The 26,960-nt window shown below is 38.4% G+C and overlaps 2 protein-coding genes across 5 annotated transcripts in view; one reads left to right on the top strand and one right to left on the bottom strand.

Moving 5' to 3' along the window:
* trrap (transformation/transcription domain-associated protein) overlaps positions 1-867 on the bottom strand; it is a 77,744-nt gene extending 76,877 nt beyond the window's left edge. For both annotated transcript variants that reach the window (XM_017483776.3, XM_017483778.3), the window contains exon 1: positions 783-867. The gene's annotated coding sequence lies outside the window, so the exon portion shown is untranslated. The remainder of the gene's footprint in view (positions 1-782) is intronic.
* Positions 853-19,597, top strand: nptx2b (neuronal pentraxin IIb). 3 transcript variants are annotated; one of them, XM_053684903.1, is made up of 6 exons: positions 853-936; positions 11,851-12,209; positions 13,593-13,812; positions 14,036-14,280; positions 14,476-14,655; positions 19,013-19,596. In XM_053684903.1, exons 2-6 carry the CDS (start codon positions 11,979-11,981, stop codon positions 19,238-19,240), a joined length of 1,104 nt encoding a protein of 367 aa, XP_053540878.1. In that variant the 5' UTR covers positions 853-936; positions 11,851-11,978; the 3' UTR covers positions 19,241-19,596. The 3 variants fall into 3 exon arrangements, with proteins under 3 accessions (XP_053540878.1, XP_017339268.1, XP_017339269.1); XM_017483779.3 differs by lacking the exon at positions 853-936 and having other exon boundaries at positions 11,389-12,209; positions 19,013-19,597; XM_017483780.3 differs by lacking the exon at positions 853-936 and having other exon boundaries at positions 11,392-12,209; positions 14,039-14,280; positions 19,013-19,595.
* The last annotated feature ends 7,363 nt before the right edge of the window (positions 19,598-26,960 follow it).

Here is a 26,960-nt window from a genome sequence, read left to right as displayed (position 1 = left end):
TGATATACAAGTATTCAAATAAACACATAACTTTATACACACACATATATATATATATATATATATATATATATATATATATATATATATATATATATATATATATATATTTAAAGGCTATTCCTAATAACCAGCAATGCACATGATGCATCAGGAAGGCGGTGTCTCAAACAGTCTGCAGTGCACAACACTGTGCTTCACTATACTGTACACAACTCCCATCATACACACTGCACATCACACACACACCTATCACAGCATGCTTTAAAAGTTGCACAGAAACTTCATTAAGAATCCCAGTCAACTTTTACCCACAAGCGCGCCAAGCTGTAGCTACAGAGCGAGCAGCTAAGCTAATTAGCGCGCTAACAGCACGAGCTGCTGCTGCTGCGGTAAACAGGACACATTACTGCGGTGGGAAGTTAGAGAGAGCGCGAAAAAGCTTGAGTACACGACGTTTAAACACGCGAGCATTAAAACCGTCACGCACATACACGTGTAACACGGATTATAAATGGCATTCCCCGCCGGCGCGTGAGGTTTTTACACTGGGAATAGCACGCGCACCATTCACAACACACTGGAGCTAACTTCGCTAACTTAGCAGCTCAGTGTCATTTCCCCCCAATTCAGTGCTAATTACACCCGCGCATTAATCTTTACACACACAAACATCCGCGCGCACAGCAACGCTAAGCGATGATATCCCGCATTGTATAAATAAAAGTTTTTAAAAAAAGCAAACAAAATAAATAAATGAAAGAAAGAGCATCCAGACTCACCAGCAAACGGAAAACGGAAGCAGTTTTATTTGCATTTCCGCTCACGCTGAATCATATACGGCGGAGGATTTTTTGAAGACTCCAGCACTCCGCCAGCCGACTGAGTAACTGATACTGTACATATCTCCGGGTTAATATCAAACCAAATTGCACTGTATGTACCTCTTCAAACATCCCACACCATTACAGAATCCAAATGTGTGTCTATCTAATAGTTATGCCATTTTCACTACGACAATATAGTCCTGAGCGGAAGGATATTCCACTAGAGTAGAAGTGAGAAGACCATCGATAGTAATGGTCTTTCATTTCCATTGTATTTAAACTGGTGTGTAGTTTGCTCTATATTAAAAACAAAACCTGCTTCCTAGCCATCGAATATCTATCCATGTATAAGACTAAACATAGCATATATCAAAAAGTATCAAGCTGACTACAGAAGTTCGATTTATATTAAATACTGAGCTCTGTGTGCATTTATAAATGAAAACCATTTAAATATGATTTAAAAACAAACCTCGACTTAGCTCAATCACTTCTGTAATCAACCTCCATGCATTTAATATCGTGCACATGCATAAGAAAGGGTTGGTTGTATAAATATTCAGGCGTAATTACATTGTAAGACCACATGAGGGCGCTGTTTGTTGTCAATGCCTGTCATACTGTATGCCAAGAAGGGCTGCTTTGAGTGTTTCTACAACTGATGATCTCCTGGGATTTTCATATCAATAGTCTCTAGAGCAGGGGTGTCCAATATTATCCGGAAAGGGCCGGTGTGGGTGAAGGTTTTCATTCCAACCAAGCAGGAGCCACACCTGATTCCACCTGTTTAATCAGTTGATCTTGGCTTTCAGTAGACTCAGGTGTGGCTTCTGCCTGAGTCTACTGTGGGTTCCACTCCTGTCAGCCAAGAACGGGAATCTGAGGCTATCATGGGCACAGGCTCCCCCAAACTGGACAGTCGAAGATTAGAAAAAAATCACCTGGTCTTTTTCCAGTCTGTAGAATTTGGGTGAATGTTAGGATTTGTGAATAGAGAATCTTCGGGTTACAATTCTTAAGAAGAGAGAAAGCGAAATTACACAAAAAGACGGTGCCCTCGCCCCACTACACACTTCCCGCACAGTGACTCTGTGCACATGAGAGCCTCAGATTCTTCTTCTTGGCTGAGAGGAGTGGAATCTGATTTGGTCTTCTGCTGTTGTAGCCCATCCACCTCAGCGTTTGATGTGTTGTGTGTTCTGCGATGCTTTTCTGTTCACCATGGCTGTTAAGAGTGATTATTTGAGTTATTACACACTGGGTGTGTGTATGTGTGTAGGTGTGTGTGGGTGTGTGTGGGTGTCGTCAGCTCTGGCATCCATGTGATGTAAAAGTAAACATCTACTTGATGTAAAAGAAAACGCAATTATTCAGACCAGGCCACCTTCTTACATTGCTCCATGCTCCAGTTCTGATGTTCACATGCACGTTGTAGGCGGTGGACAGGGGTCAGCATGGGCACTCTGACTGGTCTGCAGCTACACAGCCCCATACACAGCAAGCTGCGATGCACTGTGTGTTCTGACATCCTCAGAAATTTGTGCTACAGAAGCTCTTCTGTGGGATCGGACCAGACGGGCTACCCTTCGCTCCCCATATGCATCAATAAGCCTTGGGCACCAATGACCCTGATGCCGGTTCACCGGTTGTCCTTCCTTGGACACATTTTGGTAGGCACTAACCACTGCATACCAAGAACACCCCACAAGACCCACCATTTTTGGAGATGCACTGATTCAGTCGTCTAGCTATCACAATTTGGCCCTTGTCAAAGTCACTCAGATCCTTACGCTCGCCCATTTTTCCTGCTTCCAACACATCAACTTTGAGAGCTGACTGTTCACTTGTTGGCTAATATCCCACCCATGGACAGGTACAATTGTAAGGAGATCCATCCATCCATCCATCTTCAATCGCTTACTCCTTTTCAGGGTCATGGGAAACCTGGAGGATATCCCAGGGAGCATCGGGCACAAGGCGGGGTATACCCTGGACAGGGTGCCAGTCCATCGCAGGGAGATAATCAATGTTATTCACTTCAATGGTCAGTGGTTTTAATGTTATGACTGATCATTGTATATACTGTATACAGTATACTGTGTGTCTCACTCGCTCGCTCAGGTTATGGAAGTCATTGAAAGCACAAATAGACGCAAATTGAAAAGACTCGTGGTAATAAGACACAGGTGAGAATCATCACGTGCTACCTGCTGGTTCGACCCACCTCCTCTCTGTCCCCAGCTGACACTCGACCATGCCCACACTGCCACAATGATATAACTCATGATGTTAGAAGTGAAATGAATTCAATCAGTCTTCCAAATTACAGAGAAATGCATCCAATCTAATCATGCATCAAGACAATGACCCAAAACACACTGCCAACGAAACAATGGATTTATCAGGGGGTAAAAGTGGAAGGTTTTAGACTGGCCCAGTCAATCACCAGACCTTAACCCAATTGAGCAGCATTTCACCTCCTGAAGAGGACACTGACGGGAGGAACAACCCCCACCCAAAACAAACAACAACTGAAAGAAGTTGCAGTACAAGCCTGGAAAAGCATGACAAAAGAAGAATGTAACAGTTTGGTGATGTCAGTGGGTCACCGGCTTGATGCAGTTATTGCAAGCAAGTGATATGCACCCAAATATTAAGTGTTATTTACTTTCACTCACTTCAAGACTATCTACTCCAATAAGTACCTAAAAGTTGGTTGGTTTGCGACCAAAGGTTCCATGTTTTAAGTTGTTTAATACATCTAGATGTAAATATCAGGAAATGAAATTCTGTCGTCTCATATTCATCTTTTGATCTCAAAAAGAAATGCCTTCAATGTATAGCAAAAACAAGCGAATTGGTCTTGTCATTCCAAAACATTCAGAGGGGACTGTACATATGTTTTAGTCTTTACATTTACATTTTGTTATAAATCTCTTATGCAATGAGTTTTTTTTTGTTGTTTTTTGTTTTTTAAATTTTTGTCTTATTTTTTTCCCTTTTGCTAGAGTTACCAAATCGTATAGGAGAAGCAGTCTCATTGGCCTCCCTCATAGAAAGGAAATATAGCCTCTATAATTCACCATCAAACCTCAAAATTTATGTTAGTTTTAAGTTTGGTCAATTTGCTAGTTATGTTGTGTAATTTAGCTAGTTGAATAAGCTAGCATTGGCACCCTGTCCAGGGTGTACTCCGCCTTGTGCGCGATGCTCCCCGGGATAGGCTCCAGGTCCCCCGTGACGGGGGATGGATGGATGGATGGAATAAGCTAGCATGTTACGTTTTGTAAATTAGTTTATTAGGGTTACTAAACTTTAGCCAACCAGCAAGCCAAACTCTAGGGTTGTCTGAGTTAGCAGAATATTTTCCTGTTTTCTAAGGGAACTAGATAATCATGCAGGATTGGCAGGATTAACTTGTGGTCACCTCGCTTCATCAGTAAAAATAGCTATGTTTTAATGTTTGGTTACTTGAGTATGTTTAAATGTAGTGTTCGACTATAACTCGGGGGGGGGGGGGGGGGGGTTTGCATCCATACTTTGTTTAATGTTTAATGCACATGTTTAACTAAATAAGATATTGACACAGTACCCATACTTTTACTTAAGCACAGTTTCGGCTACACATTTCCTCGTCTAGTATTATAAAGTCATCAGACAGCCTTCATATTTACATACTAGCGCATACTACACTACAGCAACTGAAAGTTTTCAATTCTAGCACCTTCACTGTTAAATGCCTTCCTGCATTCCTGGTATAATAATTCAATAAATTATCATTATAATAAATAATAATGAAAAAATAGCCATCTGGTTTCTAAAATCATTTTCCAACTTTGTCAAATGATCAGAATAGCTATGCTGGAGCAAAATAAAATTATCCAGATGGTGAAAAGGTTGCATTATCATTTCAATGGCTTCAGCGTTGAGCTGCGGCAACATAAAAGAAGAGCTGACATCCTGTGACCCCCAGCGAATGAAACTTCAAAACAGATTAGCTCGATATATTCAGATAAAGCAGATCAAACAGGCAGCGCCTCAGCATGGAGATAAAGTGTGCTTTAAATGTTGTATGTTGCTTGAATCAAAATGTAGACCCTCAATAACCTGAGATCCTGTGAAATATTATTTAATTTGAATCAGTGAATTATGAATGAAAGCATTTGTGATTTATTTGGCTTTTGAAAATTAAGTAAGACCTAAGCTTACCATACAGTTTAATACATTTTGGATATAATGTTATTTCAAGAATCATTTTTTTGGAAAACAAATGAAATGACAAAAGAAAACGAAAGTCTTTATAAAGTCATACAAACTGACTGAACGATTGCTCTATCTCTAACATGTCATTCTCAGTGTTAAAATTATATATAGTTAGCAATGCACCTTCAGATTATTTGGTTAATTTTATGGTATAAGGTGTATTTTTGAAAAGTATTTTAGAAAAAATACTATTTGCCTGTTTTCGATGCACATTTTATAGATGTAATTTTATGACTCTATAACAGATTATTAATTCATGAAACAATTCATTAGTTAATTATTCAAATAGGGGATATTTGCATTTTAAAAACAGTATATTATCAGCTTAATATGTAGATTTTATAGATACAATTTAAAATATGAATAGTATTCTTTCAACAGTAATCTGAACCAGAATCATGGCATGGATTGGTTCAGTAAATTTTGTATTTATGCAGAAGGAGCTCATTAAAAACATTTTTAATATCTCATTAATTTCATTCAAAATTACTCTGTGAGTTCCTGCACTAGATAAAGATATAGACTGACTGCTAACAGTCGTTGGTTAGTGTGTTATAAAACACTTTTTCCCCCTACGGAGTTCATGGTCATATCAGCTTAAGGAAGACTCACAGCATGAACAGATCCAATTCTGCACCAACATGCATTTCCCCCGCAACACATTGTCTGAGAACTGATGTGATTACAAATCTCATTTTCTGAATATGTGGTTTAATATTGTGTTTTTCACTGTCGTGATGAAACCTGAATGGATGTCTGCTAAATGCTCATTGTGGCTGAAGACACAACCCTTCTCAGAGCTTTTCATCAAAAGCCTTGAGTAGTCTATTTCAACTAATTAATTTTATACAGTCTAAAGTTTGAGATTATGAAAGGATCTATTCAAATATCAGGGACTAAAATCTACTGAAAATGGGGCCTAATGGAGGACTCAGATTGCTCAGATTTCCAGGTAAGATATTTTTACTCGGGGGGCATGGTAGCTTCGTTAGCACGTTTTCCTCGCACCTCCAGGGTTGAGGGTTCAATTCCCGCCTCCGCCTTGCATGTGCAGAGTTTGCATGTTCAGGGGTTTCCTCCAGGTACTCTGGTTTCCTTTCCCAGTCCAAGGACATGCATTGTCGTCTGATTGACATTTCCAAATTGTCCATAGTGTGTGTATGTGTGTGCGATTGTGCCCCGCGATGGGTTGGCACCTCGGCCAGGCTTATATGTAGGATAAGTGTTACAGAAAATGGATGGATGGATATTTTTACTCATCCCTTGTAATAGATTGGTCACATACTATATATAGTGAGATGCCAAGAAGAAGTGATGATCCACTGCTAATAGGATTGCCTGAGTTGTGTAAATATCATTGGTATAGCAACAGTAAATATGAGTTCACTAGTGATTAGGACATGATTATTATTTCACCAGAACATCTTATGGAAATCCTTGCATTTGTTGATTGAATTATGAGTTATCATGTTTGAACATCAATCAAATTTTTAAAGCTACAGATTGTGGGAATTGCTTTATATAATACTGTATGTTAGATTGCTGCCTTGGCTACAATATAAGTTCAGTTGAGGACTAACTCCCTACTGTTACACAATATTGCAGACGGTAGTGGTCAGGAGTTTTACGCTGACAATGAGATTAGAAGGCTTGACCTTATAAAAAGTGCTTCTTTGCCATGGCTGAGTTCTGTTGATGTCCTGCGTTATGTAACACTATCTCCTATCTATATTATAATTACTCACATTTTCTGGTAGACTTATGATCATCTTTGGTGTTAGTTACTCCTTAACAGTCAGTAATGCTTAATCCATACAACTGAGCCTTGTAATATCTCCTTTGCGCATCTAATATCCTGAACCTGGAGTGAAAGGTGTGAGAATTTTGATAGCTCAGCAGTGTACTGCTGGAATATGGAGTGGCATCACCTTTCACTGCAGTGGCCACTGCGGAGAGCCGAGCCGGGGTCACTCTGCTGCTTACAACACCGTTTCTGCACATATATATATATATATATATATATATATATATATATATATATATATATATATATATATATATGTGTGTGTGTGTGTGTGTGTGTGTGTGTGTGTGTGTGTGTGTGTGTGTGTGTGTGTATATGTATATATATATATATATATATATATATATATGTGTGTGTATATATATATATATATATATATATATATATATATATATATATATATATATATATATATGTGCGCTCAACAAAAAAAGGAAAAGTCCCTTTTTCAGGAAACTGTATTTTAAAGATAGTTTTATAAAATCCAATTAAGCTTTACAGATCTTTATTGGAAAGGGTTTAAACAATGTTTTTCAATATGTTCAATGAACCATAAACAATTATTGCATATGTACCTGTGTGACAGTCCTTAAGACATTAACAGTTTACAGGCACATCATACACACAGTACACAATGTAAATACTTACACACATCATACACACAGTACACAATGTAAATACTTACACACACATCATACACACAGTACGCAATGTAAATACTTACACACATCATACACACAGTACACAATGTAAATACTTACACACATCATACACACAGTACACAATGTAAATACTTACACACACATCATACACACAGTACACAATGTAAATACTTACACACATCATACACACAGTACACAATGTAAATACTTACACACACATCATACACACAGTACACAATGTAAATACTTATACACACATCATACACACAGTACACAATGTAAATACTTACACACATCATACACACAGTACACAATGTAAATACTTACACACACATCATACACACAGTACGCAATGTAAATACTTACACACATCATACACACAGTACACAATGTAAATACTTACACACACATCATACACACAGTACACAATGTAAATACTTATACACACATCATACTCACAGTACACAATGTAAATACCTACACACCATATATACAATATATATATAAAATTGAACAGATCAGTTTCTGTATTAAAGCTGTAATAGCCATAGACTAAAACAAACGTTAGTTTCGATTTCCACTTTCTGTGACGCTTATTCTACACAGGGTCATGTGAGAGCCTGGAGTCTATCCGAGGGAACTCGGGGCCGAAGACACCCAACCCATCGCAGGGCACAATCACAGACACATTCACACACTACAGACAATTTGGAAATGACAATCAGCCTACAGCACATGTCTTTGAACTCGGGGAGGAAACCGGCGTACCCAGAGGAAATCCCCGAAGCACAGGGAGAACATGCAAACTCCACGCACTCAGGGCGGAGGCAGGAATCAAACCCCCGACCCTGGAGAGGCGAGGAAAACATGTAAGCCACTAAGCCCCACTGCCCTCCACAAATGTTAGTTTTATTTATTTATTTCATTTTTATTATTAGCCAGTGCTCATAATAAAAAAGGTAATTGCCATAAAACTCTTACTGACAAATGGAAAAAGTGTTGTTAATGAAGACAAAGTGTTTTTGTTCAATCTTGTGCATGCTGCCATTTGAAAAGAATGCTTGGTTGGTTTTTTTGTATTATACAGTATATAGGTATATACACTATTTGTTGTCCTTCTAACATTAGGTGTTAAGTTAGAAGTAATATAAGGGTATAAAAAAGAAAAACAGAACTCTTAATTTAAAATAAATTTAAAAATGAAATAAAAAAAATGCATAGGAAATGTCAGCCCACAGCATGCCACTGGCTTTCTCCCTTCCATAATGGAATTAACAGGAAATTGGATCTTTTATAATCTATTATCTTTGAATGAATAGATTCTTAAATGTGATCTGATTACTCAGTGTTCATCATCACTTCACTGACCTTTTATATCATTGACAAGCTAGTGTCTCATTGCACAAGTTATATTGCTGTATACAGCCCTGCTGTCACAGGAGGGTTACTTTCCTTTGGGCAAGTTATCTATATATGTCACATAAGTCTGGTACACAGAAAAGAAAAGAAATGAAAAGAAAAGAAAAGTATTCATTAACTCAGGGGAAGTATATGGTAAGTTCTTTAAAATTTGAATAGGGGGAGAGTGGGGTCAGTTGTAACATTTGTAATTTTCTTAGTAAGTATTTTAAGTACAACATTCTAAGGCTAACTATAAACAAATACCTTTTTCATGTTAATATCAGAGGCTATAAAATTCAATCAATGGACCAGAATATTACAACGGGCCCCGATGTAGTTATATATTGTTTGCAACAGGTGAAGCCTGTTGGTAAAGCCTGTTTCCTTGCCTAAATGTATTTTTAGGTGAGTGCAAAAAAAAAAAAAATGACATAAATATGTCAGTCACATAACAGATGAAATGTTCAGGTTTTTATGTTAAAGTTTTACACCATGATGTTTTGCAGGAAGGAAACTCTTTAGAGTTTTGTTAAATTTCTCTTACAACTGTTACCACCCCACACTGTCAACCATCTTGAAATTTGACAAGCTAGATAACATCTTAGCATTGTCAACTATCAATCATGTGAGCTGCTACTCAGTAAATTATTTAACGGTAGAGAGAGAGAGAGAGAGAGAGAGAGAGAGAGAGAGAGAGAGAGAGAGAGAGAGAGAGAGAGAGTACTTTATTGATACCCAAGGGGAAATTTGGTAATTTAGAGCTGTGATTAAGTAAGCAGAGGAAGCATCACTACTGTAGCTTTTTGCTGATTGGAGCAAGTGATAATTTAAAAAACTAATGACTGTATATATGAGTACATGTCATAACAAGGAGTCAGAAGTGAAGCCAAAATGTCTCTGAGGCCCTCTAGTGGCTGGCTGCAGTACAATTTTAACTATACCCATTCCCATGTTACTGAGTGGAGACTGAGCAAATCTTCCATTTTAAATTGAATAATCTCCAGAAGTTATTTCCGGGAAGAGTGCTCTGTTGAGTTCAGTTGACCTTAATATCTCCCCCAATACATTACCCTACAATAAATGTGCCATAAAGGAGTTATTTGGTGATAAATAAAAGTGCATGGTTGATGATGTGATTGACAGCTTCGGCCATGACAGTCAAGCCTCATGAACCCGCATGTTTCCAACATTCACCTGAAACGCTTGACAGTGCTGTAGCAAAGCCATGTCTTGTTCTGCTGTAAACTATTCTAATAGACCCTCAGTGGAGATTTCTTTTTGCAGTTTATCCAGTATGTTGTACATGTTGATATCTCAGCTAGCTGTTTGTGCTGATATTATAACTAGCAAACTAACGTGAGTGAACGAAGTGAGGGCATGAACTAAGACAGCTAACAGTAGCTAGAATTGCACAATAATTTATTGTCAGTATGACCTTAGCAAACACTCAAAATAATCTTGCAAAGGCTAGCCAGGTTCTCCTTTTTAAACTCCACCGATAGAACGAGATAATGTCAGCTAGCAAATGGAAGCTCAGCCAGGCAGTCATCCATCCATCCATTTTCCATACCGCTTATCCTACACAGGGTCACGGGATAAGCGGGGGATTTAGCCGATGTGCCATTTTAAGTAGCACTTTAGGTCATTCATCATGAATGTGCACATACCGTTGCCATGACTACATGAGCGGGTGAAAGGTGGACCCACCTACTGTTTAGCTGTATTTACTGCACATGCTCTGGCTCCAAGGTCTATACTGCTCCAGTTTTTGCAAGGAAGCCTGGAGCTTATCCCAGGGAACTTGGGGCACAGGGCGGGGACACCCTGGACAGGGTGCCAACCCATCGCAGGGCACAATCGCACACATTCACACATTATAGACAATTTGGAAATGCCAATCAGCCTACAATGCATATCTTTGGACTGGGGGAGGAAAGCGGAGTCCCCAGAGGAAACGCCAAAGAGAACATGTAGACTCCGCGTACTCAGGGGCAGAGCCGGGATTCAAACCCCCAATCCTGTAGGTGTGAGGCAAACATATCAATTAATAACTTGCTGCTTTGACTTAGCTGATGCGCCATTTTAAGTTGCACTTTAGGTAATTCATCACAGATGCCCATGTAGCGTGGGCTTCCCTATATGTGCGGGTGAAAGGTGGACCCACTGCCTGTCTGGATGTATTTACTGCGCATACTCTGGCTCCAAGGTCTCTACTGCACAAACTCTGGCTCCCATTTCGACCCAAAATAGGCTTCCAAAACGCACCATGGGAGTGAATGGCGCCATGTTGTCCACTCATATATACAGTCATTATTTAAAACTGACCCTTGTTACAAGTGACCCCACCCTCCCCTATCAGTATATCACATTAACATAAAGTAAACTGGCAACTTTTAAAAGTATACAAGCTGTAGTATTTCCTCAAGAACTCGTCAGCATTTTCTATTTCCTCATTGTGGGGTTTCATTGGTCCATTACTTCACGCGCACTCGAAGTGACGTAAATACTATCATCCTATCGGGAGGGGAAGTGAGGCTTTAATCTTACAACAGTCTCTCAGCGCGAGCGCAGGACTGAGAGGGGAATCGTACTGAGAACAAAGTCTCTGATGAAATGGGTTTCTACTAAAGAAATGACTCTAAAGACTTATAACAGCTGAGGACTCTGATAGCGCGCGTGCATGGGAGACAACCGTGAAAAGTTGACCCTGATTCTCTGAGGCGGAGATTTATCATCACCATCATCTAAACATCAACATCATTAGGCTATTGCATCATTATTTATTATTATTATTATTATTATTATTATTATTATTATTATTATTAATCTCCGAAGATGAGGCGTCCTTCCGTTTTGCTCATGTGCGTCTTTACCATCACGTGCGTAAAAGCAGTGCACGAGCAGGAGGACAAGGAGAGGCGCTTTTTGTGCACCGTGATCCCCGTTGATAAAGACCCGAGCTGTCCCGTCCAGGTGGAGTTTGCTCAGAGTGTTCAGGGTGAAGGTTTGAGGAAGACGGTGATGCAGCTCCGAGAGACTGTTCTCCAACAACAAGAGACTATAACCCAGCAACTGGGTGCCATCAAAGAGCTCACATCCAAACTGTCCCAGTGTGAGAGCACCTCGGAAGAGCCTTCATCCTGGAGGAACGGTAAAGACACGATGGACGATGTCCCGAGAGATCCAAACGAAACTCTGGACGCGCTGGGTAAGACCATGCAGAGTCTGAAGGACAGGCTTCAAAACCTGGAGGTGAGAGGGACTGCTCCCACAGTTAAGCCCAAGTATACCCATATTATATATATATATATATATATATATATATATATATATATATATATATATATATATATATATATATATATATATATATATATATATATGTATATATATATATGTCAGGTGTATAAGATATGTCAGGTGTGGCTGATCCAAAACAAAACAATAGAAACCCTCATAGAATTTGTAATGGTTTTAATGGTTATAATGGGAATTGTACTGGTTTTGAATGGAAACTGTAATGGTCCCTGTAGGTCTCTACTGGTAATTTGTTGCCTTCTATTGGTGGCGTGTTATGTCTAGTGGATAATATTAAGGACAGGTAATGGTTTTAATGGTTAGCTGATGGTTTGTAATGGAATTTGTAGGGGAAACCATTAGAATTTATGTGAAGGTTTCTACTGTTTTGTTCTCAGATCAAATGATTTGCACTAATATTATTAAATACTTTTCTGTTTTGACTTGTTTACGATGCCATATATATGTAAACACACACACACACACACACACACACACACACACACACACAGAGTATAAAGTAAAGACACTACAATAAATTTAATAACATGTCAGTTATGGATCATACGTGAAATGTTGTCCAACAACACTGTATATTGTACATGTACTGACATTATAGCCCATACAATAAATTCGTCCTGTAATCTTGTTTACTGTTTTTAAGAGCTTTTTAATTTTAGTAATTAAGTGTAGGCGGTGAGGATTTACAGGGATTATCCCCCATCTTATTCTATCTATATCTCTTACCCCGGGGAAGCCCTCACACTGTTGTAGTTAGTGAACAGTGACAGTTAAATTATTAGTCCACTCCTACAGCAGATGATAACACATTGCACAAGAAAGTGAATGAAGTAATTGTAGTATTTAATTTTTTTTATTATTATTTTGTTTTACAGTGTCTGTGAGGCTTAATGATTAATTGATCCACATGATTCTTATTAAAAACCCTTGATTTGATTTCTCAAAATTGAGGCTCTCATTAGCCCCAAAATATAATAAGTTTAATGCTTTTTTAGCCAGGCGTGCGACAAATTATCACAGTATTACTGCATTATTTATCATGCATAGGTCTAAATATGGGGAACTGGCATGAATTTGGTGTGGTTGCTCAAAATTATTATGTTACATACATTGTCTTAAATTGATCTCATAATCTACTGATTTACTTTCCTGTTCATAGTGATAATGATAATGTATTGTGGGTATAACTCAGTATTTGTTCTCATCATGTATCATAAATAATAGATTTATAAAATTTTCTGTGTGTATATATATATATATATATATATATATATATATATATATATATATATATATATATATATATATTGTTTACAGCAACAGCAGATGCGAGCTAGCCTTTCTGGAGCTCCATTTCCCAGTGAGCTGCGAGAGCTGCTGCAACGTAGGCTGGGCGATCTAGAGAGCCAGCTCCTGAGCAAAGTCAATGAGCTGGAGGAAGAGAAGTCACAGCTGTACAACGAGACATCTGTTCATCGCCAGCGAACAGAAGACACCATTAACACCCTCATTAACAGAATCTCTGACCTGGAGAAAGGTATTCACAACCATTTATACATTTGATGTATTACTTCTTAGATCCATTCATTTGCAGTTTTCCCACTGCATCACCGTTGAATTTTTTATGAAGTTATGAATGTTTATTTGACAGGAAATTGGATGTCTATGGCACTGGAACAGTTAATGCCTATTTTGCCGTTATACAGAAAGCTATGTTTCCCATCAGAGGTGACCCATTACTAATTCACACTCTCTGCCAGCAGGTACAGAATTCAAGTCCCCTGAGGATTTTAAACTCTCCCTACCCCTGCGCACAAACTACCTTTTTGGCCGAGTGAAAAAGAGCCTGCCAGAAATGTATGCCTTTACCGTGTGCATGTGGCTCAAGTCCAGTGCCAGCCCTGGCATTGGGACCCCTTTTTCTTATGGTGTCCCCGGGCAAGCAAACGAGATTGTGCTGATTGAATGGGGCAACAATCCAATCGAGCTACTCATCAATGACAAGGTAAATATAATTGTTTTCAAGATATTTCTGTGAAACCATTTCAATCTTCTTGGGCTGAAAGCATCATAAGTTGGTAATTATTTGAAAAATGTATATAGCTGAAAAGAACATTTACATAATAACATTTAAATTGAGCATAGTCATTATTCACATTCACACAGTTATGAATTTTCTCACCCTTCCATCCCAATGGAGGTGGCACAGTTACCTCTGTCTCTGAATGATGGACGATGGCACCACATCTGCATTACCTGGACTACCAGAGATGGTTTGTGGGAGGCCTATCAGGATGGCCAGAAACTGGGATCAGGGGAGAACCTGGCCCCATGGCACCCCATCAAACCTGATGGAGTCCTCATTCTGGGCCAGGAACAGGTGAGAATAGCAGCAATCGTGTTGCAAGAAGGAAATACTTGAAAGAATGCACATGCATACATCTTAAGCAGAAAGTGTGCTTCACTCTTTACGCGTATGCTAGGAACAGCGTACAGTACGCGTGATGCAAATTTCGTCATCAGCAGAGTATGCGTGTACTGTACGCACACCGCCCGATTTTTGTGACCATGTCACCAGGTCGCACATGCACATATAATTCTCTTGCACTATTTAGTTTTTCCACAAGGCGGCAACAATGACCCAGGGCCATGAAATTCTCAAGGTAGTTGAAGCAAAAAACAGAATAAATGGAAGAGATGGAAATGTTTGCGGGTTAGAAAGGAACCACATTTGTAGAATTCTAGCATTAAAGTGCACCTATTATGGTTTTTCAGATATTATCTTTCATGCAGTGTGTTATAGATCTGTTTGTGAATGTAAAAAGTCTGCAAAGTTTCAAAAATCAAAGCGCACGACAAACAGAGTTATTGACTCCCAAAAGAAGGAACCGATTCGGAACAGCTGAAATGAGTCGTTTGTAATTCCAGACTTAATTCCTGCACTAACCTAGGTTTGTAACAAAAAACCCGCCTCTTGTCTTCATCGGCTGCTCTCGAATAGACAGCGCTGAACCTCGTTATGGTAGTGGACGTTTCCTTTTTGAAACAAGCTGACAGCGGTAGACCAATCACAACAAACTGGGACATCTGACCAATCAGAGCAAAGTATGCTCTCTGAAAGGAGGAGTTTCGAATGAATCCTTTAGAACGGATGATTTAATGAGTTGTTTGTGACACTGGGGGAAAAAGTTAATGCTGCAGTTTAAATTATGAGCACATTAAAGTGTTTTTTTTTTGTTTTGTTTTGTTTTTTTACCTTAGATGCATGTAAATCTATTGTATGAGAACTTTAAAACAACCCAAGCATTGTTCTTCGTGTTGTTGTGATTCTTCTTCGTTGTCGACCTTCACGCCAAATAACCTGCTTTACTGCTCTGTACTGACTCTTGTAGGCCAGGAGGGGTAGTGCAAGTTGTCGTAACGCGCAAGCGTCGATCGTCTGTGTACGCGTACATGTCAAATGGAGTATATTTTGAAAGGCTATGCGTACGACTGTGTGCATACGGTAGCGTAGGCGTAAAAAAACAAAGTATACCAGAGGCTTTAGTCACCTTTCCATCACCTTGTCCTTTAATGGGAATTCCCATCTAAAGTTTGTTAGGTGACTCCTTGAACAGTCTGTACAGGATTTCGCTGAGTTTTTTGTGATTTTTGCAATGCAAAATGCTTGATTTTGCTGTAGATTCTTCCAATATTTGAGATGCAACTTGAGGGTTTTTTGGTGCTTTTTTACGGAAAACTACTTGAATTGGCGAAATTGCAATTGCAAAAAATTGTTCATTCGCGGTGATGTTTGTTGGTAAATGAGACCTTTTAGCTGTATTCATGTTAGATACACGTGAATCGAAGCAGGCTTTGGCTGAATGTGTGTTGTGATGATGTCACGTGGCACGTCTTGGTTCAAATCTGCGGTAATTTTTAAAAATTGCCTGAATATAGTGGAGTTTGCTTGATTTTGCATTCATTTCTGCAATCGCAAAATCACGAAATCCTGAAGGGTCTGCTTAATGACCCAAAGCACCGAATCACTAAATTGTAGCTAGAATTATGTTAAAGTATTCGCAGACGTGACTCTTCAAACTGAAAATCATGTTTAAAATGTCTAACATTTAATATATTATTTGATTTGCTGCATTGTGTAAGGGATTTGTAGAGGAGGCGGATGCAAGTGCATATTTTATTTATGTGACGTATAAACAAACAACCAAAACAGTGAAAACAAGAAACATAAACCTGAACAGAGGGAACTAGGCATAAACATCCAGACTATAAGCGAGACTCTAACACATACAACACATGAACATGACAACAACAAAAGCTTGACAATAAGACGCTGAAAAACAGGAACTTATATAATGGTGCTAATCAAGTTGAAACAAGACACAGGTGAGAGTGATTAAGACATGTGATGTGTTGGGGCTGATGGGAAGTGTAGTTCAGCGCCCTTTGGCGCTATCATGACAGATCCCCTCTTAACACGTGACTCCTGAAGTGTCTGAGATGTCTCTATAAAGACCGTTTGGCTGACATGGTTCCTTGAGAGTGATACCCTTAGTGTAGCTGGCAGGAGGCAGTCGAAGCTAATTTTTTCTGCATAGCTAAGGTGTGGCATGACGTCCAAGGGGGAGCATGAGAGCGGAGCGACGACCATTGCGAAGCTAGAGGGGGAAGCGAAGTCCAAGGCAGAGCCAGAGTGGGGAGTGATGTCAATCACTGTGAGAATAAACAAATGTGGGCATCTATGATCTCCAGTATACAGAAGAGGGCAGATAGCACTTTCCTCTGAGTGTGTTACTCTGCGCTGTGATGCTGCATGTGCAGCATTTCAAAAAAGATGAAGTTGGCTGGCTTCATGCTTCTCAGAGATAAATGTCAGCTAGCTAGTTAGCAAGCTGTGCATAGGTTGAAGAAATTTTTCTACACAGTTTGCTAGAGAGCTATACACTCCTCCACATGTGCTGCAATGGCTATTCTTGTGATGCAGGTCATAGAGACTTGGAATCATAAGGAAAGTCTGCCATCAGGAACGCTGTTGTTGCCTTTAACCATGGTATAAATATGACGTCTAAAACGGTTGGAAATTTACCAGGATTGGAACCACAGTTCAGAATTCCACAGTTCAGTTGATTCGTGTGGCTGTCAAGTATAAAAACTGTTAATTGCCACTTTCACAATAACAGGCTGTTAGGAATCACAGCAAAAAAAATCCCTTTGTGAGCATATTACAAATTGCAGCATCTCAACATATTTGAACTACAACTGGTATCATGTGTTGTGGTCAGATGAGACCAAAATTTAAATGTTTGATCATGTACACCATCAGCATGTTTGATGGCAAAAATGGACTTGAAAACAAGGGAAAGCACTTTATACCCAGTGTAAAATATGGAGGTGGACCAGTGATGATTTGGAGGGGTTTTGTGGCTGGTGGTTCAGAGGCTCTTGTGAAGAATGAGGGTATCATAGATTTTGCATAGTACTAGGATATTTCAGCCAAAAATCTGATTGCCTTTGTCAGGATTTGGCCATAGAGCTTTCAACATGACGATGAGCCAAACATACTTCTAAATCAGCACAAAAATAGTGTGATGCAATGACCGTCTCATTCTCCAGATTTGAACCTTAGTGAAAACCTGTGGTCTGAATTAAAGAGGGAAGTCTGCAAGCACAAACCAAAGAATATTTATTTAAACATCTTTAGTAACCACATTATCCTGGTAAAGGTTGCCTTGAGCTTATCCCAGGAGCATTGGGCATGAGGTAGGAATACACCTTGGATCCGATCCCACCTTGAATCGGGGACTCTGGAGTTCTCCATGGAGGCATGGAACAATTTCCCTCCAAATGTAGACATTGCAGGAAGAGACTCAGTGCTGTTATTCTCTCCAGGACAGGTGTCACAAAATATTAACTGTAGGAGTACAGATCATTTTAAACCAGTGTTTTGTAGAAACATCACACTGCATAAAAAATTGTATTTGGAAAAAAAAAGTTAAATGAAACTAAAAAACACTTTTCAAGAAAACAAATTCTGCAGCACACTATATGCAGTCTAGTCATCAAATGACTCATTTGACTCAAACATTTGGAGTAGTGTCATTATGAAACTTACAGTCATACTGTATATTTGTAATGACAAATGAGTTGTAGTGTTTTCCATGCAATCAATCATCTCTTGAATGCCACAAACTATTTGAGTATTGTTTCTGACCATGTGCATCCCTACATGGCTACAATTTACCATCTTCTAATGGTTATGTCCGGCATGATAATGCAGCATTTCACAAAGCAAACCTCGTCTCAAACTGGTTTCATGAACATGACGATGAGTTCAATGTTCTTCAGTGGTCTTCCCAGTCACCTGATATGAATCCAATAGAACACTTTTGGGTTGTGGTAGAACAGAAGTTTCGCAGCATGAAAGTTCACCTGAAAAATCTGAAGGAATTGCATTATGCAATCATATCAACATGGACCAGAATCTCAAAGGAATGTTTCCACCATCTTGTGGAATCCATATGCCATGAAGAATTGAGTCTGTTTTGAAAGCAAAGGGAGGCCCTAGCTAGTATTAATATAAGGTTCCTAATAAAGTGATGACATTGTTGTGCACATGTTATGCAGTTTCATTTCATATAGTATGTGTTATCTGTAACCCCTCCCAGTGTTTCCTCATTTAAGAAAGAATAAAGAAATAAATTTGTTTTAACGAGATCTGTCGTTTATGGCCTCAACAGGACATGGTCGGGGGCCGATTTGATGCCACGCAGGCCTTTGTTGGGGAACTGAGTCACTTCAACATGTGGGACCGGGTTCTCCGATCTGTAGACATCAGCGCCATGGCCAACTGCTCCTCCTACATACCTGGGAATGTGGTGGCCTGGGCTGACAACAACATTGAGGTGTTTGGCGGTGCCTCAAAAGGGTCACTTGAGTTATGTGAAGACAGGATTTTTATCAATTAAAGACTTATATAAATTCAAACTGAGTCCCAAATACTTCTCCTTGTGTTTTGTGATTCTGTTTCATAATGCAGTATGTATTTTTAAAATAATGTTTGTATTTTATGTTACAGAATATGTGTGTGTGCTTTGGTAGGCGTAATATTAAAACAGTGTCATTTAAAAGGGGTTCACTAATGATCAGTGTGGACAGTGTGGTTTACTAACAGATCTGTATTAAGAAAATCCTTTTTTTAATGGATCTGGAGAAGATATCCAGGGAGGGGAAGATTTAACTATAGTAACTGTAATGTAGTTTTATTTGCTTTTGTTTTTTTTAGGACTTTTTATTATTATTATTATTATTATTATTATTATTATTATTATTATTATTATTATTATTATTATTATTATTATTTTTAATAAACACATAAGTATGTCATGAATTTTAATGAAATATTATTTAGGTTATTGTTCTGAGTCAGTGAATGCATTATGCAGTGGAAACATCTCATTATAACTTTCTGTCCATTTTATCCAGGCAAAAAAATACTGTCATAAATCACACGGCCCAAATAATTTCCTCTAGTTGTATACACCTTTGTGACATATTTTGACATCCAAAATTAATGATAAAATGCAAACTTGTTTTTAAAGGGAAATTTGTGCGTCATTTTCAGGTTTGGCTGTGTAGTTTTGTGTTTATGATTAATGGTTCTCTTGCATTGTATGAAAGGCCTTTGTTGTAAAACTTTGTGCCAATGCTTATATTGCTGTTTACCAACGAGAGAATATATGAACATTTCTGAAGAATAAAAACACTTAAAACTTTTGCTCCATATTTGCAAAATCGATAGCTGTCAGTAATTCGTATCGAACCATCAGTTTTTCTGATAAATTTATGGCATTTGGCAGAAGCACTTATCCAAAGCAACTTACATTTATCTCATTCATACAACTCAGCAGCTGAGTCTTTGCTCAAGGGTCCAGTAGTGACAGCTTGGTGGTGCTGGGATTTGAACTCACAACCTTCTGATCAGTAGTCCAACAAGTACAACAATAATTACTGAATAGTGGCCATGCATTTGACTAATTAACTAAAAAGTGCCATATGAATAGACACATACGCTTGGGTGTGAGGGAATGAGTCCAAAGACAGATGTGACTTTACAAGCATTAACTGGTATTAAGGCAATAAGACAAGCCCAAAGCCAAAGCTCATGGCTCTGAAACACAGCTGAATTGACTGGGCCTATAATGTATTTACTGTGCATCATGAATTAATAATGCTCACATGTTTAGAACAGTGTTGTAATTAGCAACTATAAATACATTCTATATATCTAACTATACTATATATAGTTGTTTTTTTTGTTTTTTTAAATACATATAAACTTATATTAATTCTTATTTACACTCCTTAATTTAGCTGTATTTAGCTTTCTTTTGAGATAGTAGTAATGCCATGAACATACACGGATCAGCCATAACATTAAAACCATCTACCTAATATTTTGTAGGTCCCCCTTGTACCAGCAAAACAGCTCTGACCTATCGAGACATGGACTCCACAAGACCTCTGAAGGTGTGCTGTGGTATCTGGCACCAAGACGTAGCAACAAATCCGTTAAGTCCTGTAAGTTGTGAGGTGGGGCCTCCATAGATCGGATTTGTTTGTCACACCAATGCTTCTTTGGATTAAGATCTGGAGAATTTGGAGGCCACATTATCATCTTCATCTCTTTGTCATGTTCCTCAAACAATTCCTGAACAATTTGCAGTGTGGCAGGGTGCATTATCCTGCTGAAAGAGGCTACAGTCATTAGGGAATACCATTGCCATGAAGGGGTGTACTTGGCCCACAACAACATTTAGGTAGGTGGTCTGTGTAAAAATAACATTTACATGAATGCCACGACCAAAGGTTTCCCAGCAGAACATTGCCCAGAGCATCACACTGTTTCCACCAGCTTGCCTTCTTCCCATAGTGCATCCTGGTGCCGTATCTTCCTCAGGTAAGCGACACACATGAACCCAGCCTTCCACATGATGTAGAAGAAAAGGTGATTCATCAGACCAGGCCACCTTCTTCCATTGCTTCATTGTCCAGTTCTGATGATCATGTGACCTAGCTAGTGGTCATCATTCTCTTCACCTGTTAGTGGTTTTAATATTATGGCTGATTGGTGTAAATATAAGAAATTGTCAAGGATAATGTTCATGACATGAGAGTGAAGCAAATTTCTTTAGAGGTGGCCATGATTGGTGGTCATGCTCTATAACGATTTCATTTAGACATTTTGTTTATTTCTAATTGGACAGCAGTCTATATTCTCCAAATCATAATTCTATCAGTTCACAACATCTATAAGGTTAAAAAGTAAGAAAATAAAAAGCAACACAAAGAGCTTACAAGCCAATTGTGAATATGGATAAAGACTGAATCATGAAGGACAACCTTCTGCACCTGAAAAAAGCCCCATATGTGTGGCATTACAAACTAATTTCCCTGCTAATAAATATTTAAATATAGCACACTGAAAAGCCATCACATTTATTACACACAAACATTCATACCGAGTTCAAAGGAAAATATCTATTCAAACCTACAGTCACGGCAGCATGACCATTAGCAAAATTGGGAAACAAAGCAGAAAGACACACACACCACACACACACATCCTCAGGGAACACAGTGACGTAGATGGACAAAATGAATCCTCTTTATGCTTTTACAGTGGCTGATTCATCCGATTTCTGCTTTTCTGCTTTGCTGCTGAATGTAAGCGGTGAACGAAATTTCATGTATCAGAAAATGCAGAGAGAAATTTGAGATGTTAATTAAAACATGTTCCATGTGTGATACAGACTAATTGAAAGCAGTGAGGCTGTTAGGGCTGTGTTTTTTTGTGCTAGTCATCATCAAGTCTGATGAATCAGAGGGGCATTTTCTTTTTCCATGGAGAGGGCTGCAAATGGACGTCCCTCTGGAGTGATGGTAAAATTCAATGCCTGCAATCAAGAGATAATTTAATTCATGGCTGCTCACTAAAAGCATGAAATAGAATTTTTTGTTTGTTTGTTTCAATGGAATATTATGTCATGTTAACTTTTTAATTTAATTTGGTATAAGTTCACCCTCTAGTGGACAAAATATTTTCAATATATTATGATAAATATAGATATATTTTTTTAAAAAACAAATAGAAAGGCTTGTTCTGCTTTGTATTCACAATGTTAAATCATATGATATGCATTATGCTACAGTCAGATCCATAAATATTTATACGTATGCTGTTATTTTAGCGCTCTACCACATTATATTGCAGTTTAAATTAAATAATAGATGTCAAAGTGCAGACTTCAGCTTTCATTTGACGGTATTTACACCTAAAGTAGGGTGAACGGTGTAGAAAAGTTTTTTTTTAAGGGTCCCCCCCTTTATAAGAGACCAAAAGTAACCGGACAATTGGCTACTCAGCTGCTCCATGACCAGTTGTGTGTTATTCCCTCATTATTTCACTTACAAGTAAGCAAATAAAAGGTCTAGAGTTGATATCAAGTGTGGCGTTTGCATTTGGAATCTGTTGCCGTTATCTCTCAATATGAAGTCCAAAGAGCTCTCAGTGCCAGTGAAGCAAGCCATCATTAGGCTGAAAAATCAAAACAAACCCATCAGGAAGACAGAAGAACATTAGCTGTGGCCAGATCAACTATTTGTTTCCTTTTTAAAAAGAAAGAATGCACTGGTGAGCTCGGGAACACCAAAAGGCCCAAAAGACCATGAAAAACAACTGTGGTGAATGACAGAAGAAGAATTATTTCCCTGGTGAAGAAAAACAGGTAGACTCGAGAAACTTTCACCAGGGTAAATACAGGGGGTTTACCACAGGAGGTAAACCACAGATGAGCCTCAAAACAGGAAGACCAGATTAGAGTTAGCCTGTACAGAATTAGAACAACTGTCCTGTCCTATCGACAGATAAGATAAAGATCAACTTGTACCAGGATTAGCGGAAGAGAAGAGCAATGAGGAGGGATGGAACCGCTTATGATCTGAAGAGTATTACCTCATCTTATGGTGTGGGGATGCATGGCTGCCGATGGAACTGGTCCTCAAGTCCTTATTGATGATGTGACTGCAGGGTGAATTCTGAAGTGTATTGGGCTATATTATATGCTCATTTTATTTGAGCTGTATTTCACTTGCTGAAAGCAAAACTGGTGGCAAAAATACCACAAGAACAGACAGGAACTGAAAACATCTGCAGTAAAGGCCTGCCAAAGCTTCACCAAGGAAGAACCCCAACATCTTTGATGTCTGTGGGTTCCAAACTTCAGGAAAGGATTGGACTGCAAAGGATTTGCATTAAAAATGATGATTTCATTTATGATTATGTTAGTATGTCCAGTTACCTTTGGTCCCTTAAAAAGGGGGTACATATAAAAAATGCTGTAAGCCCTACACTGTTCATCTGATTTGGATGTAGATACCCTCAAAATAAAGTGGCAAGTCTGCACTTGTTCTCATATCGATTACTGAATTTCAACTCCCAATCTACAGCGGGGCATGGTGGCTTAGTGGCTTAGTGGTTAGCATGCTTGCCTCACAGCTTCAGGGGTGAGGGTTCAAATCCTGCCTATGCCCTGTGTGCGTGATGCTTCAGGGATTTCCTCCTTGTACTCTGGTTTCCTCACCAGTCCAAAGACATGTGTTGTAGGCTGACTGGCATTTCAAAAATAGTCCCTAGTGTGAGTTGAGTTGGCACCTCTTCCAGGGTGTCCCCTGCCTTGTGTCCCGAGTTACCTGAGATAGACCCCAGGCTCCCCACGACCATGTGTAGGATAATCAGTATGGAAAATGGATGGATGATAGAACTCCAATATACTGTCATAGACAGCTAAAGTAACACTAACTTTGTCAATGTCCAAATATTTATGTTTTGTTTAAATGAAAGAGTGTTCACTTAATCATCTCAGTATTCAACATTCTCTTAGGTATTTACTATATTTGTGCTGTATACTTTAAAGTTTCATGCTGGGCTGACATGCTGAGTCAGAGATGAAGATGACAGGGCTAATCAAGGAGACACCAGGCAATGACAACTGACTCACAGCTCAGACGAAGAGAATAATTATGACACAGGTCTGCATTAATGAATGAATATAAAAGCAAGCTTATTGACAATGTCAGAAAGATGGAATGGTTTAATAGGAGATATTTTTGAGGTCATAGGTCAGGGACATTTTGTTTTATCGTTTATTATTTTATTTGCACAAATACACTAGTTTATGGTGATTCAACATTAACTCATATATCACCCACACATTTCAATTTCCATCAGCCCCAATCACACCACAAAGCAGTGCAAGAGATATTTATAGATGAAGAAAGTGGTGCCATGTGGAATTTAATGGCTGCTCAGTCACCCAAATGTAACCCAATTAAGCTGCTCTGTGAGTTGGATTGAAAGGTTTAAGAGACTTGTTCAAACGGCTGCACAAAGCTCTGGGGCATCCTGCAGAAAGCCTGGAAGAGAATCTCTGGAAACACTGAGACTGTTCGTATATAGAAAGTGTGTGCAGCAGTTATAGTACAGCTGTTGACAGAGGTTTAAGCAGAAATATTTACACATTACACTGCCTTCTTCGATTTAACTGTTCTTTATTATGTTTTGTTATTGAAGACCAGTAATTATTTAAATTAAACAACAACAGCACCAATAATAAAAGAAGAACAAGAACAAGAACAAGAAGAATGGAAAAACTTGGTGTCCCCAAACTGGCAGTGTACAACAATCCAAATAAATTATGTCGTATATTCTCTTATTCTATTCTATATTAATATAACTATATTCGTTAAGTCTCAAACTGTAACTCAAACTCGATCAAGAGGAGAGAAATAAATAAATCTTTTATATTACCATGCCTATACTTATCATAAAATATGTTATATTTGAAGTCTGTCTAAAGTACAAAAATAATGAGATGTCACACAAATGTCACTCTTGAAGGTAGAAAGAGTCAAATGGTCTAGTTAGATAGGTTTCAGAGGTAGCTGGATACCAACAACTATTTGAATAAAATGTCAGGCATGTTTGGCAATGAATAGTAGGAGTGAAATGGTGGTCTATGCTAATGTTTGCTGCCAGACAATTAAATAACTCTGTCCCAACCAACTATATAATGAATAAATAGTCCATGAAGTTCTTTATATTTCCATTATTTAATTACTATTGTGCATTTTTCTGGGAAACAGATTTTGAACAAGTTGTGAAGCATGTCCCTAAATGTAATTTTGCTACTTGCTCAGAGTAAAAACAGCATTGTTCTTCACTGCAGCATGAAGGTCGTAAATACCCAACAAGCGGTTTCTAAATCACGTAGGTGTCTCCGCAAAAAACAGGCCTCTGAGATAATTAGCAATAACTGTATAACAAAACAGTGACTGTGGGATCGGTTTGTGGACTATTATCAACGCAGCAGTGATACAGAGGCGTTTAAAAGCTCCTGTATTTAATACACTTATAACAACAACAACAACAACAACAACACACACACACACACACACACACACACACACACACACAACCATGCAACAACTGTACTATGTTAGTGATGTGCTTAGAATAGTCCATCACCCAGGTAATATCTGATCACTGAAATTAAAGTGATACATTTATTTAACAGAATTTGTATATTTCTGTAAAGTCACTTTGTGGCAATGCCCATGGTTCAAAGTGCTATACAAATCAAAGTGAATTGAACTTGCAGTGGTCCCTATTCATTAATGCCCAATTCACTATTTGAGCATGACACAGTATCTCCCAAGAAGATTAATATGCCTGAAATCCAAGACACATTCCTATTGTATGTCCACCAGAATAATGAATCTGATATTATTATTTAGTATTAAATATAACTAATCGTAAGGCCAAGAAAAATGTCTAAGTATCTGAAATGTCTCAGACATGCTCAGCATGTCTGGAATAGCAGTGCTGTCTCACACATTAAAAGGAAACTTCAGTGGATTGCACATAAGGCCTCGAATATGATCTCACACCAATGCAGTCTTTGTGTATCAATTAAATCCAGAAAAGAGCTTGAAAAATATTCCTTCCCATGTCCCACACCTCATATTTCAACTTCTTCCATGGCATAACATATAGATTATTGATGCCCAAAATGATATATCAATGTCATTTTACATATACTGTGTGTATGTGTATGTATATATATATATATATATATATATATATATATATATATATATATATATATATATATATATACATACATACATACATATATACACACACAGTATATGTAAAGTGGCATTGATATATCATTACAATGAATGGTATCGGTGACAGTGACAAGCAAAAACTTTTGACTTGACAAGAGGAAGAAACCAGACTCAAAAGGAGCCCATCCTCTTCTGGGTGACACAGGATAGTGCAATCATAAACCATTTCCCTTTTATAACTGTATACTATAGAGTCAAATAGTGCTGAGTTAACATGAATTTGAGTATGAGCATAATCAAAGTTTTAACCTAAGTCTATCATATCAGACTAGAAGTTATTAACTGTTCAGTGATGAAGACTTGAGTGTAAACTGTCCTAAGTCATTGGAGTCTATAGGCTAAACAGCTTCTTTCCTTTCTTTTTCTGTTTTCCTGTGCCATTAGAGAATTGAACTCATAACTGTTCTTCAGAGGCTGCTGCAAATCCCTGGTTCTTTA

This window comes from Ictalurus punctatus, chromosome 13 (genome assembly GCF_001660625.3).
Source record: "Ictalurus punctatus breed USDA103 chromosome 13, Coco_2.0, whole genome shotgun sequence".
Classification (NCBI taxonomy): Eukaryota; Metazoa; Chordata; class Actinopteri; order Siluriformes; family Ictaluridae; genus Ictalurus; species Ictalurus punctatus.
The sequence above is the reverse complement of the archived record's forward strand: the minus strand, read 5'-3'. Positions and strand labels throughout refer to the sequence as shown.

What these genes read in the sequence shown, in the direction of transcription:
- nptx2b (XM_017483779.3), top strand. Translation starts at nt 11,793, where the DNA reads ATGAGGCGTCCTTCCGTTTTGCTCATGTGCGTCTTTACCATCACGTGC. An exon ending in AGCTACTCATCAATGACAAG is followed by an intron (nt 14,281 to 14,475) that starts GTAAATATAATT and finishes ATCCCAATGGAG; the next exon opens with GTGGCACAGTTACCTCTGTC. An exon ending in TCATTCTGGGCCAGGAACAG is followed by an intron (nt 14,656 to 19,012) that starts GTGAGAATAGCA and finishes TGGCCTCAACAG; the next exon opens with GACATGGTCGGGGGCCGATT.